Here is a 14,429-nt window from a genome sequence, read left to right as displayed (position 1 = left end):
TTGGTGCTTATTAACTCTTTCCGTAGTGGTATATCTAATGACTCATTAAAGCATATCTTCCCATTTTCTAATGATAGCAACATCTTTTAAAGAAATAGAAACCTGGTTATGCAGTGATTCATATATGCATTTTTTTATGCTTGTTTCTTTTTACTTTATTGGGTATGCTATTTCCAATTTTGGTTCATCTATTGTGATAGTTTATAAAGTTTTTTGTGTGTTTGTTTATGTTATTAAATATGGGGTAATTGAAAAATGTTTAATTGGAAATGCTAAAAAGTTTTGGAACATTATGGGTGAGTTATTGTAGGACTAATGTTGTATAGGTTTTTTCACCTTTTAGTTGCTCATAGCTTGTTGAGAGAATAAGAAGGGTTAAAATTTTGGGAATTGGAATGAAAAATTTTGATGTTTAGCTTAGCTGAAATCATCACCCTTAGATGGAGCAGGCCCATACATCAAAAAGAGTTGCTTACTAATAAGAAAAATGTTTTCCATTTTGACCAGTGGGTTGTCTGGAATTCCTATAGTTTTTTACTGACTCTGTGCATTTGGTAATTCGTTGAGCAGGATATATGTGAATTAGGGACCATTTTTGCTCCTGCTTGTATCGGTCATAGTTGGTATTTGTTGGTCGGTTTAAATGAATGAGAAAAAGTCATTATTAGATGGTATCTAATCATATGAAAGTTCCAACACACCATTTTAGGATATAACGATCAAATCACTTAATGTGCTCATTGACCATGAGATTTCCATAGTGCAAAGTGGGTTCTTGTTAGCTTTGATTATTACTGTTGTGTTGTTGGTTTGCTTAGATTATAAGTTGTGTGATGGCTTTGCGTTGTGTACTTGTATAGTCTTGTCCGAAGGTACTCTCTCTTTCTTCTGAGTGCTTTCTCGTTTTTGCTTCTTAGACTCCTCTCTCTCTCTCTCTCTCCAATTTTAGATTTATGAATTTCATGATTTGACCTAGGGTTTGGATCTTTTTGGGTTTTTTTTTTATTTTTATTAATTGTGTTTTTTAAAAAATGATTGAATTTGATGTAATTGGTTTTGCATCATGTTTGAATTTGTTGGTTTGTTCTACAAGTTGATGATTTAGTGGTTTTGCATGATTTGCTATAGCTATTGTCTAAGTTTAGGTTTTGGGTTTCTGGGTTCTTTTCTCTCGGCCAAACTGTTGAACATATTAGAACATAATAAACTAACCAAAAGTAAAAGTAAGTTCACAAACTCAAATTCTCGGGAAATTACATAAGGTTACCCTCTGTTGGGGCGAATTGTAAGTGGTTCACATACCCTCTGTTTAAGCCTTACAGTGACATTTTAAAGCCCTATAGTGGTGTTTTCCTGCAAATTTTTTTTTATAAGTATCAGGTTTAGGGAGCCCTATAGTGGCGTTTTAAAGTCCTATAGCGGCGTTTTTCTGCAATTTATGGAAATCGAGTCTTTAAAACTCGATTTTTACGTCAATTTTTTCTCACTTTAAACCCATCCTCTTATAAATCGAGACTTAAAAACTCGACTTTTATATTGGAACTCGAGTGGAGGAACACTCGAGATGCTAGTTTTCAACATTGTTTTGAAACGTGACAACTAACTAAATTTTTTAATATTTATTGTTATTTAGAAAAAAAATTCTGTTCTTATCTAGTTTGTATGCACTTGTAATGTTTAACTGTCATTTGAATCTTCTATATATATATATATATATATATATATATATATAATTTTGAAGGTGATGGAATGAAAATATATGAACTCTTATCAAACATTGGCACAGAGAAATCGGGGTTTTCATAACCTTTTTAATTGTCTATACTCTTTGCAGTATGGAGCCTCAGATCGATGAGGAGTTACAGATCTTGCACCCCGGTCCGCTACAGGGTTCAGTGTTGATGCGACAACCATATCACCGATTAGAGGCCATTTGGAATGGCGAGGTGAAATTTCTAGTTCTAACAACCGCTTTAATTTTTACGTTGACTTTGACTTTTAGTTAGCAAGTTCTTTCAAAGTTGTATTTCTAGTTCTAAAAACCGCTAAAATTTTTATTGAATTTGTAGGACTCGGGCCCACTTGTGTGCCATGGTCGCACTAAGGAGATGGCAAACATTCAAATGGAAGATAATCGGGTGATTGACATTATCAAATTGCTAAGGTTGGAAGGATTGTTTAGAGCCCCTTCCAAAGAGATCGATAATTGCCTAATATCGGCCCTAGTTGAGCGATGGTGGCCGAAGACTCATACGTTTCATCTTCCACATGGTGAGATGTCAATCACCCTACAAGATGTGGAGGTGATTTTCGGACTTCCTATAGACGGTGAGGTCTTGGTTGGGCCGACTACTGTGGAGGATGGGACTTGGAGGCAAGTGTGCGGGGAGTTGCTTGGATTTACTCCGCCGGAGGACAATAAAACTTTGGTGGGCCAAAGAATTCTCATCAGCCGACTTGTTGAGGCCGTTGCAGCACCATTGCCTCAGGACGCAACAGAGATTCAGATACACCGGTATGCTCGGTGCTATATTTTAGCGCTAGTAGGGGATAAACTTTTCATGGACAAGTCAGGAGATAGGGTGCATCTGATGTTCTTGGAGTTCATGCGCAACCTTCGTGATCCGCGGCAGTATAGTTGGGGTAGTGGTTGCTTGGCCTGGTTGTACAGGGACTTGTGTCGGGCAAGTGAGAAAGGTGCATCGCAGATTGGTGGGGCGTGCACCTTGGTCCAGTATTGGGCATGGGCAAGGTTGCCATTCTTGTGGCCAAGGATAGAGCCCCCACCTGGATGTGATTATGGCCCATGGCCATATGCTCCACTTGCATTTAAGTAAGTGTTTTCCTAATATTTAGTGTGTTATGCAATGTATTCTTCTTAATAACTAAATTGTATTATCGTTTTTATGTTATTTGCTCGTAATTGTAGGTGGGTGCGGGTGCGGGTGCCAAGCTCGAAGAGTAGGCCATCAGGCACGGCCTTGGTCCGCTATCGCGAGCAATTAGTGACAATGCAGCCAGACCAGGTAATAATATTCAAAAATTCAGTTTGGTTATAATAATTTCCCTTAAGAATATGATTGCTTCATCCTTTAACATATCTTTTGTTAAAATTTTTGTTTTTCCCTTTATCTATGTATTCTCCCTTGTTTCACCTTTTAAGATGATATGATAATTGTTTTTTGTTTCTATTGTAGATTGTGTGGCAACCATACGAGGCAGACTTCGGCCACCTTCCTGAGTTCTGCACTGCAGGGAGGGATACGTGGACAGCGAGGGTGCCGCTTGTGTGTTTTTGCATAGTAGAGAGACACTACTTGGACCGTGTCCTTCGACAGTTTGGGTTGGCGCAGCAGCAACCTAACAATGCTGTCTACGATGATAGACTGCATAAAATTGACTTACGTGGGAAGGTGGAAAAGAATTGGAGGGAGGAGCATGGACCGTATATCATTTCATGGAAAATGAGACGACAACAACTTTGTCATGCACCTCCTCAGATTGGTGAGATGCCCCACAATCATGCCTATTACGTCTGGTACTGTCCGGTCACTCGAAAGTATGTCGACCGCAACAGCGCTAAATTAGATATAATGGTAATGTGTTCTAATTAGATTTTATTGCCTATTTCGTTTTACTTGAGTACATGTATGAACGTAGAATTAGTTTCTATGAATTATAAAAACATATCTGATTAAAGAGTTTCTGTTACATATAGTATTCTAATAAAACTGTTAGTTTCTAGTTGAGTATTTGAGTAGATTAGTAAGTATTATATTATCCATTTATTAATTTATACATAACTGTCTCAAATATGATTGTACTGGTTCTTTCTCCGTTTTAGATTCAAAGCCATTTAGCGCTATTGGAGATGCTTCCTGAAGGCAGCGAAGCTCACAACCATGTTCGGCGTGTCCTAAATAATGTGGCTGGCCTTGGCCGTGATCCTGCAGCATATGAGGAGGCAGACAATGGGCATAAGACTGAACCAACAGTTGCTGAAATCCCAAGCACAAGCGCAGCACCTGTAAGTACACGGACCCGTGCTCAGCGTGCTATTGCAAGCCCAAGCACAAGCGCAGCTAGGGGCCGTGGTCGGCCTGCTACAGCAAGCCCAAGCACAAGTGCAACCAGGGGCCGTGGTATGCCTGCTACAGCAAGCCCAAGCACAAGTGCAGCCAAGGGCCGTGGTCGGCGTGCAACAACCCCTCGGGTTGTAACTAGTCTTGAGATGCCTGCACCCATCCCGCACTCATCTCCTCAGCCTGAGGTCCCTCCACACATCCCAGATGCATCTCCTCAGCCCGAGGTCAGTTCACCCAGCCCACCTTCGCAGCCCGATTTTGATCTCAGTATTGATGACAATGTGACCCCTCCTATACTCCCCGAGACACCCTCTTACCCACCTACCAGCTCTACTGCACCCACTCCTGGCCTCTACTTAGAGCATCATTACCCACCTACCGCATCCTCATCTGACCCTCTGGGACCTCCGGTTGGGATTGACACTGTACAGCCACATACTGATGTACCAAACGAGCATCCCCCTCATCAGCTCTCACCTCCACGAGGTAGACCGCAGTGCACTAGAAGAGCACCCACTTGTGGGACAGGTGGACACAAAATAGGACACTGAGGTAGCTCTATGGTATGATAACATTAATTAGAATTCAAATGCACATATTTTGATTATCACTTTATTCTAATGATAACATTAATTAGAATCTTGATTGCATGCATCTAATGGAATTTGCAGCATGATGATGAGCCTAAGGATGATGCCCCGCAGCCTCCTCCCCCGCCCAAACATTACACAAGGGTTAAAAAACGCAAAATTGGCGAACCTTGAGTAAGTGCTAAAGTCATAATATTTTAGCATTTTTCTTCTTCTTCTTCTCCTATTCTTCTCATAGTTTTTAAATTTTTTTTCTCGGAATTGTTTATTATCAATTTATCACTAGAGCATTGTCATACTGTATTTTGTCTTTGATATTAGTATTGACTTGTTATGCATGTGTCACTTGTATTGGATGCATGCCTCCTATCCTCATAGATGCTATTTATTGCCATCTGATGGCAGCAATGTCACTGAGTTTGTCTTGGAAGTTGGAACCATTACCCGGTCAACGATGCTAATTCAATACTACTCATCAAATATTATGGTTTAAGACAATCGATACACATGATTTGATGAAGAATGAGCAAATGAGCAAGGCCTAATTCAAATGAATCGATTTATTGATTTTGTGATAAAGACCTTCTTCAAAGTGTGTTCTATAATAATAATTATTAGTTTAATTAATTTCCTTTTCTTCTACAGATAAAATTGAATCATCGAAAGTTACTTGATGGAATGTTGGACATATGTGGAGTGCCACCGCAAAAATTCAGAACCATATGTTCAAGTATTGACAAGTTAGATAAACAACCTTTTGAGCAGATAAAAAAGGAAATGGTAAGAACACTAGTATGCAAATAGTGTTGTCTTACTTGGTTATTATTAATAGGAGCAATAGCCTATCTACTTGTTAGCATTTCATTAATATAAGGATAATTCTGTGATCATCTTTTTGTAAATATGTTGGATTAGTAATTTAGAGCCTAAGTTTTACTCTATTGTAATTTTATAGGGAAGCTTACATATACATTCTTTTTACTTGAGCTTTTCTCTTTGCAATAATATTTATAAATGAATGTTGGATTAATATTTTAATTGTGTATTCCATTTATTTCATTGCATAAATTTTAGTATGTTTAGTTATATATTTCTTGTTAATTATTGTTAGGTGGAGGAGAAGGGCTTATCTGTTCAGACAGCAGATGAAATTGGTACTTTTGTGAAGGAAAGGGGACACCCTTTGGAACTATTATCTAAGCTTAAGCAGCAGGGCAGCAAGTTCTTAGGACACAACGGATCTGCTGATGCACTGAATGAACTAGAGATTTTATTTAAAGCTCTTGAAGTGTCAAAGTGTATTGACAAAGTGGTTTTTAACTTGAGTCTTGCCAGAGGCCTTGATTATTATACTGGAGTCATATCTGAGGCTGTTTTTAAAGGTGGTGCACAGGTAATTTTTTAAGAAGAATCCTTATTTTTCTAAGTTCTGCCTTGGTAGTGGAGATGAGTAAACAAAAATCCATAGCTAACATCAGAAATGATGTAAAATATAAATTTGAAAATTTTATTTTTCAGTTCATTTTCAATAATGGGTGTATGCATTAAAATTGCACCTCCCCCCCACCTCTAAAATAGAAAAAAGCCAACGTAAAATTTCTGGAAACGGTTTGTCAGGATGAGAGATCTTTGTGTGCGACTGAGCGACCTAGGGCAATCTTTGAGCTTGCAATTGCCCAACCAGCACTGGATATGCCGGAGTTATTATGGAAGGTACATGCAATAGTTTTTCAGTAAATTTTCTGTTACTCATAAAATGCCAAAGAAGTTATTGTTTCTTGATTCTTAATCCTGCTATTCCAGAAATAATGAAAAAGGGGCCCTATCTGATAAATAAATGAAGTTCATTCATTTTTTGTTTTTTTTTTTGTTTTCAAAATTGGGTCTGTTCTGTCTTATAGTCTGATTTATTTTGCCACTTGATATCCCCTAATTCTGCGGATGTGATGATCACTTTTTTGGTTATTAGTGTGGCAATTTGACTTGATTGTAAATGCACTTGGCATACTTTTTTAAAGCTTGTTGACTAAATTGATTTTTAGATAATTGGTAATAATACATTTATTCTTTTTCGGCAAAATCTTATTGTTTACTTCTTTTAATTTATAATTTGATTGTGTTTAAATTCCATCACAAATAAAACAAGCTCTATCCCTTTTCTTTTGTTTTCTATGAATTAGGGGTTTTTGACAAAGCCATTAACTACTACAGAACATCTTCACTTGAGTAAAAAGAGGAAAGAGCAATGCTACTGAAATGGTGGCTGAACATGGAGAGCAGTTTTGGGGAGCTTGGTGATATTAGTTTAGTCCAGGCTAAGCTGCCAAAGAAGCTGAAAAAGAGGAGGCAGATGGTGTATGAGGATGGTCCGGCTGGGTATGTTAATTAACTTATAAAAGTCATATTAAGGTTTGATATAATTGTGTTCCTTATTTCTTTAGGCTTTTCCTTATTTGCCAGTACTAACAAGTTTAAATTGGCAGTTATGAGGAATACATCGATTATATGTTCCCTGCGGAAACTTAGATGACTAATCTTAAATCTTGGAAGCTGCCTATAAGTGGAAGAAGCAAAAAATTTCTGATGAAGACTAGCATGGTTACCTGTTTTTATAGAATTTTAGCTTTTGGTGTAAATACACAACTGTTTTTTTTGTATGTTAATTGGGTGAAAATGAAGTAGCTTAGCTGCTAATCATATTTTTCTGGAATGAACGATTGCACCCCCAAAATCAGTTGAGGGAACTTAAGAGTTGTACGGAGTGTCTAGATTAGATTCTGAGAATTTATTATCATAGTGATGAATCAAGCATATCCTTCTAAGCTGAAATTTATTTTAACAATTCCTGAAATGCACTTTGAACTGATTGATGATTATAGATAGTGTCGTGTGATATCCATTATCGAGAAATTTTTCATAGACATTTTAATAACTTATGGTGCATTTACTGTGTTATTAGTAATGCCACAGAGATGGTAAGCTCTAGATGAATTTGCCACCGTACATGGCATTGGATGAAAGTTTTATATTGCATGCCTTTTTGATCTTAAGTTTTTCTTTTGTTTGGGTTAAGAGAGACTTCAAACATGTAGCCAATAATATGGCTAAGTGCTGCTGTCTATAATTCAGTACTGATCTGTAACAGTTTACCATCATGGTAGGACCATATAGGCTGTTGAGACAATTAAATACATTTCATGCTTGTGAATGAAAAATAGGAGAAGCTTTATGCTTTATTCAGTTGCTGCAAAATTAGAGAGAAGAGATAGGAGTTTGATATGACAGATTTGGGTTTCTTTATTTAACAATAATGGGGTTGGAGAATAGAACTAAAAGTTGAAATTTTGGATTCTGACATGGTTATTGCTAAATCACAGAGATTCAGGCTGCTGGTAGTACATATGGAAACTATTTTCGTGTAACAACTTATGGAGAATCTCATGGAGGTGGTGTTGGTTGCATCATTGATGGATGCCCTCCTAGACTTCCCTTATCAGAAGCTGATATGGAAGTTGAACTTGACAGAAGGTATTGGTTGTTGTAGACTTAGCTTTTGCTCTATTCGTTGCTGATGATAATGTGTCCTTTACTTATATGAGATGCCTTTGTTGCGTGTTGGAAGTAGTTATGATTACTGGGGTACTGATATCTTTTGATGAGTAAAATTTTCTTTCTGAGGATTAAATTGTAGAAGTTGTTGTGTCTAGGAGGCCTGGTTAAGATTTTTGTTTTGGTTATTATTCAGATAAATTTGGTCAGAGTCGTGGTGCTCAGCTAAAATTCTTGTTTTTTTTTGGTTGTACACATGATTTGTCAACTGCAGAAGTAACTACTGGCACACCAATATCTGTATTTGTGCCCAATACTGATCAGAGAGCACATGTGAGTATTTGATGCTAGATAATTAAGTCATAATGGGTGTGACGAGGAAATGTTTATGAAGATAAACAACTGCTTTGGAGGGTTAACATATTTTTGGCATTTCCTTATAAAATTTTCAGGATTACAGTGAAATGTCAACGACTTATAGGCCTTCTCATGCAGATGCTACTTGTGACATGAAATATGGTGCAAGAGCAGTGCAGGTAATGTCTTTTGGCATTGAAGTTTAATGGCGGCGCTAAGTGCATTTTGGTAATTTATTGCACCTAATTTATTTGAATTTAATTTGTAAATGAAGGGTTGTGGTAGATCTTCAGCAAGAGAAACTATTGGAAGAGTTGCTGCTGGGGCTGTTGCCAAGAAAATCCTTAAGACCCTTGCAGGAACCGAGGTGTGTTTATTTTGTTGAGTTGCAGGCTCAAACTCTCTCTTTATCCTGTTTCTTTATGATTACAAGGACTTTCTGTGTAATGCAAACACCTTGTTGTTGATTTTTGTGAATCTGTTCTCTCCTTGGTGTGTTTGTCTATTAATGTAGTTCCTTTCATGTGTAATTTTTGAATTAATTGCATACTCACTTTATTGAATACTTGTTAGTATTGAAAGGAAAATCATGATAATAATACGTGATAAATTGTGACTTGTTCCAAAAGTGTAAGCTATTACGAAATGGTGAATTTAATCACATAACTATAATTCGAAAACACTCCCACATTATATATGGGCCCAAACTCGAACTCTTTACTTTCATATCTGCTATGGACTTAATGGACTTTGTACATAGTTGTAAGGCAATTACTTTCATATTTGCTATGGTTTTCCTAGTTGAATGGATCTAAGTGTTTTTGCAGGTAGACACCTTAACAGAACTTCAGAGACTATATGATGAGCTTGTTGCTTCTGCTGATGCCTGCCGGTTGGATAGGTATTTGGCTTCTGAAAAAGCTGGAAGGTAAATCTTCCATTTTGTTATGATATTCTGATAACACAGACAAGTTCTTTATTTTATTTTGAATATACTTTGGCTATAGAAAAAAAAAAAAAAAAAAAAACCATTTGCCAATTAGTCACCAATTTGTTTGTATACAGGAGTAGGTGGTTGTGGCCTCGATTCATACCCCAATCTTCATACTCGCCTGTCAAGGGTCTACATCTTTTTGGAGGAGTAGGGACTGGAAAAACTATGTTCATGGACCTGTTTTTTGATCAATTTGACCTACAGAATATTGGATATAAGAACATTGATGCGAGAGGATTGATCACTGGATTTCAATTCCTACAGGTGATTGTAATCTCCTTCTTTCCGCATCAGCATATTGGCATATCCTGTTCCTTTTCTCCAGATTTTGCCCTTCTCATGCCTGTTATTTTCTTATTCCCTTATTTCATTTACTACCTCTAGACAGTAGACTTTATCTAGGCCAAACTTTTTTACAATTTACACCCACCTTGGACTTGGTCATGTACTACCCCAATTGGAATGAACAAAGGCTTGCAGCTTTCAAAAGCCTTTGGTCTATTAAGGGAAATAACGAATAAATATCACTTTATACCCATCTAAAGGTTAAGGGTTTCGTAATTAATGGAAAGAAGCTTTCCCTAAATGCCTGTGGTCCACTTGATGAAAGATTAAATCTTGTTTGATGCTGTGTGATGCAACATCAATGCTTTTTTTTCCCCTTTTGTTGTTGATATTTGCATTTGAATTATCCTAAACTTCTTTGTGTAGGCTTACTACCCTGAATGTTTAGCAAAGTGCTTCATTCTACACATGTCACGATTCTTTGTGAGCGTTTGGAGAATGGTTTCTCGTTTCCTTGAGAAGGCTACATTGGAAAAGGTATGTGATACAAGTTAACAACTAAGTCGCATAAAGTCAATGACTTGTATACTTGAGAATGGAAACTGTTGGCTAATATGCCTTATTCAGAAATGGAAGTCAGTGTGTTGGTATGCCCACAAAGAATGTACCGACATTATATGTATAATGCGTTTAAGAGTTAAATATTCTGAATAAATACATTTACTTTTGCATAAGGCTAGCTATGTGCACAATTATCTCAAAACTTTGATGCAATTTCCTTTTGTGAAAAATTTGATACATTGCTGGAGTCTGCATATTCCAAATTTTTCAAAAAGGTGGGATATTGTTGACCAAATTCTATGTTTATATTAAAATTCTAAATAAATTGGCTGTGTTTGGGATGATTGCAGATTGTGATTGTTACCAATGAGGATGAAAGACAAGATTTCATAAAGGAAGTTGGTGAGGAAGTCCTGCCAAAAGAATATGGGGGGCGAGCAAAGCTTGTAGCTATTCAGGATGTTGTACTTGCCCCATTGGAGGGTTGATTCCACAGATAGATGTAGATGGCTGTTATTGCAATAACAACTCTTACTAATATCATGTAAAATGATACTATTGTTGAAATAACAGGTGGTGGCTACTTTCAACCTGATCTCTTTTTGCTATAAGCAGCAATTAGTAGTTATATGAGGCCCCTGGTTAAAGTTTCCCAAACATTCCATTAATACTGTATTCAAGCAGCAAAATGGTTTAAGCTTGATATTGTGCTTCATTCCAGCTGGTTAAAGGGCTGATTTTCTGCTTAAAATTGATTTGGCTAAACCATATAAATAATGCAACCATCAGTTTTATTTCCTCACAACTTGTAAATGTTGTCAACTTGTGTGTTCTTGTTTTTAGCCTCTCTTTTGAATTTTGTATTGGTTCTCTGTTTCTGCATAGTTTCTTTCTTCTTGTAAAGTGATTAAGAAAATACTGGGGAATGGGAAGTGGTTTCATGCTTGGTAGAAAATTTGTTTTAATTTTCTTTGATACACGAGGTCCATGGGGGTAATTGAGTAGATAGAATTTGACTGTATCTAAGTGCATTAGTGTTTTGATAATGTGTAGAGACTTTGCCTCTAGTAATTTCCAAATGTAATCCAAAGGCTAAGATTTTAGACATTTGCAAAAATGGTGGTTGAGAGAGTGAACATTTCATTGTTGCTAATCAAAATTATGTCAATGTTGATAGTCATATATTCTCTTACATTTTTATATTTTTTTTTTCCTTCTTGATAGATGGTTTTTATTAGTTTTCTTAACAAAATATTGTGCTTTGCATTGCAAGATTGTTTTAGGAATTTTGCACCAAAATGTGTCATGCTCTGTGGATCATCTTTCTTGTATATAAATGGAATCGGCAACATGTACAAGAATGTTAAGAATTCCATTAGTAAATTTAAATTTAATAGAATAATTTAACTTAAAAAAAAATTAACAATAGGAATAATTTAAATATTATCAATTAATCAGAAGAGAGTTATGGACTCAATAATAATACATGTTAAGATATTTGCTCTAAGTAATATATCATTGACATACTTAGTTGATTTGAATCCACAATGTCACCCTTTATGTTAAAAAAAGAACAAAAAATGCCATTTCAAGTAGGGTTCATTAACAAAGTTTGTAATGACTTAGGAGTTATAAAACATTCATTTGATGCAAAATCTAAGGAAATTATAAAAATGTGAAATTCGCGGCAAATAAAAAAATTACAAAATTCTTTGTAAGATTAACTTAGTGGTAAAAGGTTTTTGTGACACATCATACTTGTAAAGTCGAGAGTTATAAATTCGACTAGTGACAAGCCTCGTTGTTGTGCGGATGACCCAATACTATGATGAGTTGAGTTTAAGTAGGTTCGGTGCAATAAACACACTTGCGATTCGTTTTTTGGACCAATGAATTTTTTTTTTATAAATTACAAGAGTTGGGTTATTGTTATTTAATATCCTGTTTTTGCCCAGAATAGAAGCTTGTATCTTTGCCCAACCCGAGAACCCGGAACCAAGCCACCTTCAAATAGAAACGTTATAGCAGATGAGGCGAGCTAGGGTTTTTGCTAGGGTTTCAAACTCGAGTTCCTACTAGGGAAATTTTTTTTCCCCCAAATGCTCTGTGTAGGCCGATATTATAGGCCTAAACAGAGCATTTGGGGAAAAAAAATCTCCCAATACGAACCCAAGTCTTGTTCTAGTGGGAAATTTTTTTTCCCCCCAAATGCTCTGTTTACGCCGAGAGCCAACAAAAACAGAGCATTTGGGGGGGAAAAAAAATTTCCCAATAGGAACTCGAGTGTACTGGGGAATTTTTTTTTTTTTTTAACCCCAAATACTCTGTTTAGGCTGAGAGCCTACAAAAACAGAGGAATTGGGGGAAAAAAATTTCCCAGCTAGAACTCGAGTCTTAAAGACTTGAGTTCCAAATGGGAGATTTTTTTCCCACAAATGCTCTGTTTAGGCCGAGAGCCTACAAAAACAGAGAATTTGGGGGAAAAAAAATTCCCAGCTAGAACTCGAGTCTTAAAGACTTGAGTTCCAAATGGGAGATTTTTTTCCCACAAATGCTCTGTTTAGGCCGAGAGCCTACAAAAACAGAGGAAGTGGGGAAAAATTAATTTCCCAGCAGAACTCGAGTCTTTGAAACTCGAGTTCCTTTGGGCAAATTTTTTTCCCCCAAATGCTCTGTTTAGGCTTAGAGTCTACAAAAACAGAGCATTTGGGGGAAAAAATTTTCCCCAGTGGAACTCAAGTCTTTGAAACTCGAGTTCTATTGGGGAAATTTTTTCCAGCCAAATACTCTGTTTTTGTAGGCTCTCGACGTAAACAGGGGATTTGGTGAAAAAAAATTTCCCCAATGGAACTCGAGTCTTTAAGACTCGAGTTCCAGCTGGGAAATTTTTTTTCCCCAAATCCCCTGTTTTTGTAGGCTCTCGGCCTAAACAGGGGATTTGGGGGAAAAAAATTTCCCCAATGGAACTCGAGTCTTTAAGACTCGAGTTCCAGCTGGGAAATTTTTTTTCCCCAAATCCCCTGTTTTTGTAGGCTCTCGGCCTAAACAGAGTATTTGGGGAAAAAATTTCACCAATGGAACTCGAGTTTCACTGTGGAATTTTTTTTTTTTTTTTCACTCCTCTGAACATACAAAACTGCTGATAGGTAAAGCAGAAACAGGGAAATTGCTGAGAATGTGATCTATAAATAGTCATTGAGAGGCAGAGAAGCCGAGAATGTAAATGCACTTAAATTACATCGAAACGTGCTCTCAATAGGGACCAAACTATAGAAAATTTTACAGTCTCTGCATAAATAGGGTTTTACAATGGAAATGCACCTACATCGCAGCAAAAAGGCATTCTTAATATCAACATTCTAAACATGCCCAACCACGCTTAATTTGCAGCTCTAACCATACTACTCAAATCACAATCTTCATAAAGGTACGTTGGATTAAGAATTACAAGTACATTCAACAAAAGCCAAAAAGTTCACATAGCCAATACAACGTAGTCACTTTTCCTAAGATCGTCGGTCCGCATGACAAAAACGTCATCCATGGAAGCATGCCTGAAAAACATAGAGTAATCACGTTAGGAGACAATATACTAAACAATAAGTAAACATGGAATGAACAACAATTATTTAACCGATGCATAACTTTTTGCCATTTACCTACCTAGTCTGGAACATGACCGCTGGTGGAAGCGCCACGGGACTGCGGACATTTTCTGCGGTTATGCCCGGAAACATGACACAGTCCACATGTCTGCTTGGGTTGACTCTCTATCAAATCTGCATCCTCCCTCCGCCATCCCGGTTCTCGATTCTTATTCCTCACCCCATCCATCTCATTCCTTATTCTCGACTTCACTGGTCGACCTTTAGCCCGCAACAATGTTGGATTAGGCAACCACTTTGGCCCCATGGGATCCCGCCACAACAACTGCGACTTTGGAATCACAAATGCATGCTCATAAGTGTTAAGGGCATTGTTCAAACCATAACATGGGTGAATATATGT

The 14,429-nt window shown here is 37.0% G+C and overlaps 3 protein-coding genes across 6 annotated transcripts; all 3 read left to right on the top strand.

The window, feature by feature from the left end:
- The first annotated feature begins 269 nt into the window (after nt 1-269).
- LOC126699819 (protein MAIN-LIKE 1-like) lies at nt 270-2,837 on the top strand. The gene is made up of 4 exons (XM_050397796.1): nt 270-296; nt 571-623; nt 1,835-1,946; nt 2,070-2,837. The coding sequence occupies exons 1-4, from the start codon at nt 270-272 to the stop codon at nt 2,835-2,837; spliced, it is 960 nt and encodes a 319-aa protein (XP_050253753.1).
- Nucleotides 2,838-2,943: 106 nt separating this feature from the next.
- Nucleotides 2,944-5,356, top strand: LOC126699647 (leucine-rich repeat extensin-like protein 5). Its single transcript, XM_050397594.1, has 5 exons — nt 2,944-3,026; nt 3,198-3,596; nt 3,845-4,648; nt 4,757-4,849; nt 5,321-5,356. The coding sequence occupies exons 1-3, from the start codon at nt 3,012-3,014 to the stop codon at nt 4,634-4,636; spliced, it is 1,206 nt and encodes a 401-aa protein (XP_050253551.1). The 5' UTR covers nt 2,944-3,011; the 3' UTR covers nt 4,637-4,648; nt 4,757-4,849; nt 5,321-5,356.
- A 1,573-nt stretch (nt 5,357-6,929) lies between these two features.
- On the top strand, nt 6,930-11,243 carry LOC126699648 (uncharacterized). 4 transcript variants are annotated; one of them, XM_050397595.1, is made up of 9 exons: nt 6,930-7,273; nt 8,053-8,203; nt 8,499-8,557; nt 8,677-8,760; nt 8,856-8,948; nt 9,409-9,509; nt 9,647-9,839; nt 10,287-10,397; nt 10,772-11,243. In XM_050397595.1, the coding sequence occupies exons 2-9, from the start codon at nt 8,104-8,106 to the stop codon at nt 10,907-10,909; spliced, it is 879 nt and encodes a 292-aa protein (XP_050253552.1). In that variant the 5' UTR covers nt 6,930-7,273; nt 8,053-8,103; the 3' UTR covers nt 10,910-11,243. The 4 variants fall into 4 exon arrangements, with proteins under 4 accessions (XP_050253552.1, XP_050253555.1, XP_050253553.1 ...); XM_050397597.1 differs by lacking the exon at nt 6,930-7,273 and having other exon boundaries at nt 8,115-8,203; nt 8,856-9,024; XM_050397598.1 differs by lacking the exon at nt 8,499-8,557 and having other exon boundaries at nt 6,930-8,203.
- The last annotated feature ends 3,186 nt before the right edge of the window (nt 11,244-14,429 follow it).

The sequence above is a fragment of the Quercus robur genome, chromosome 9 (genome assembly GCF_932294415.1).
Source record: "Quercus robur chromosome 9, dhQueRobu3.1, whole genome shotgun sequence".
Lineage (NCBI taxonomy): Eukaryota > Viridiplantae > Streptophyta > Magnoliopsida > Fagales > Fagaceae > Quercus > Quercus robur.
Note: the sequence above shows the minus strand (reverse complement) of the source record. Positions and strands in the feature narration are given on the sequence as shown.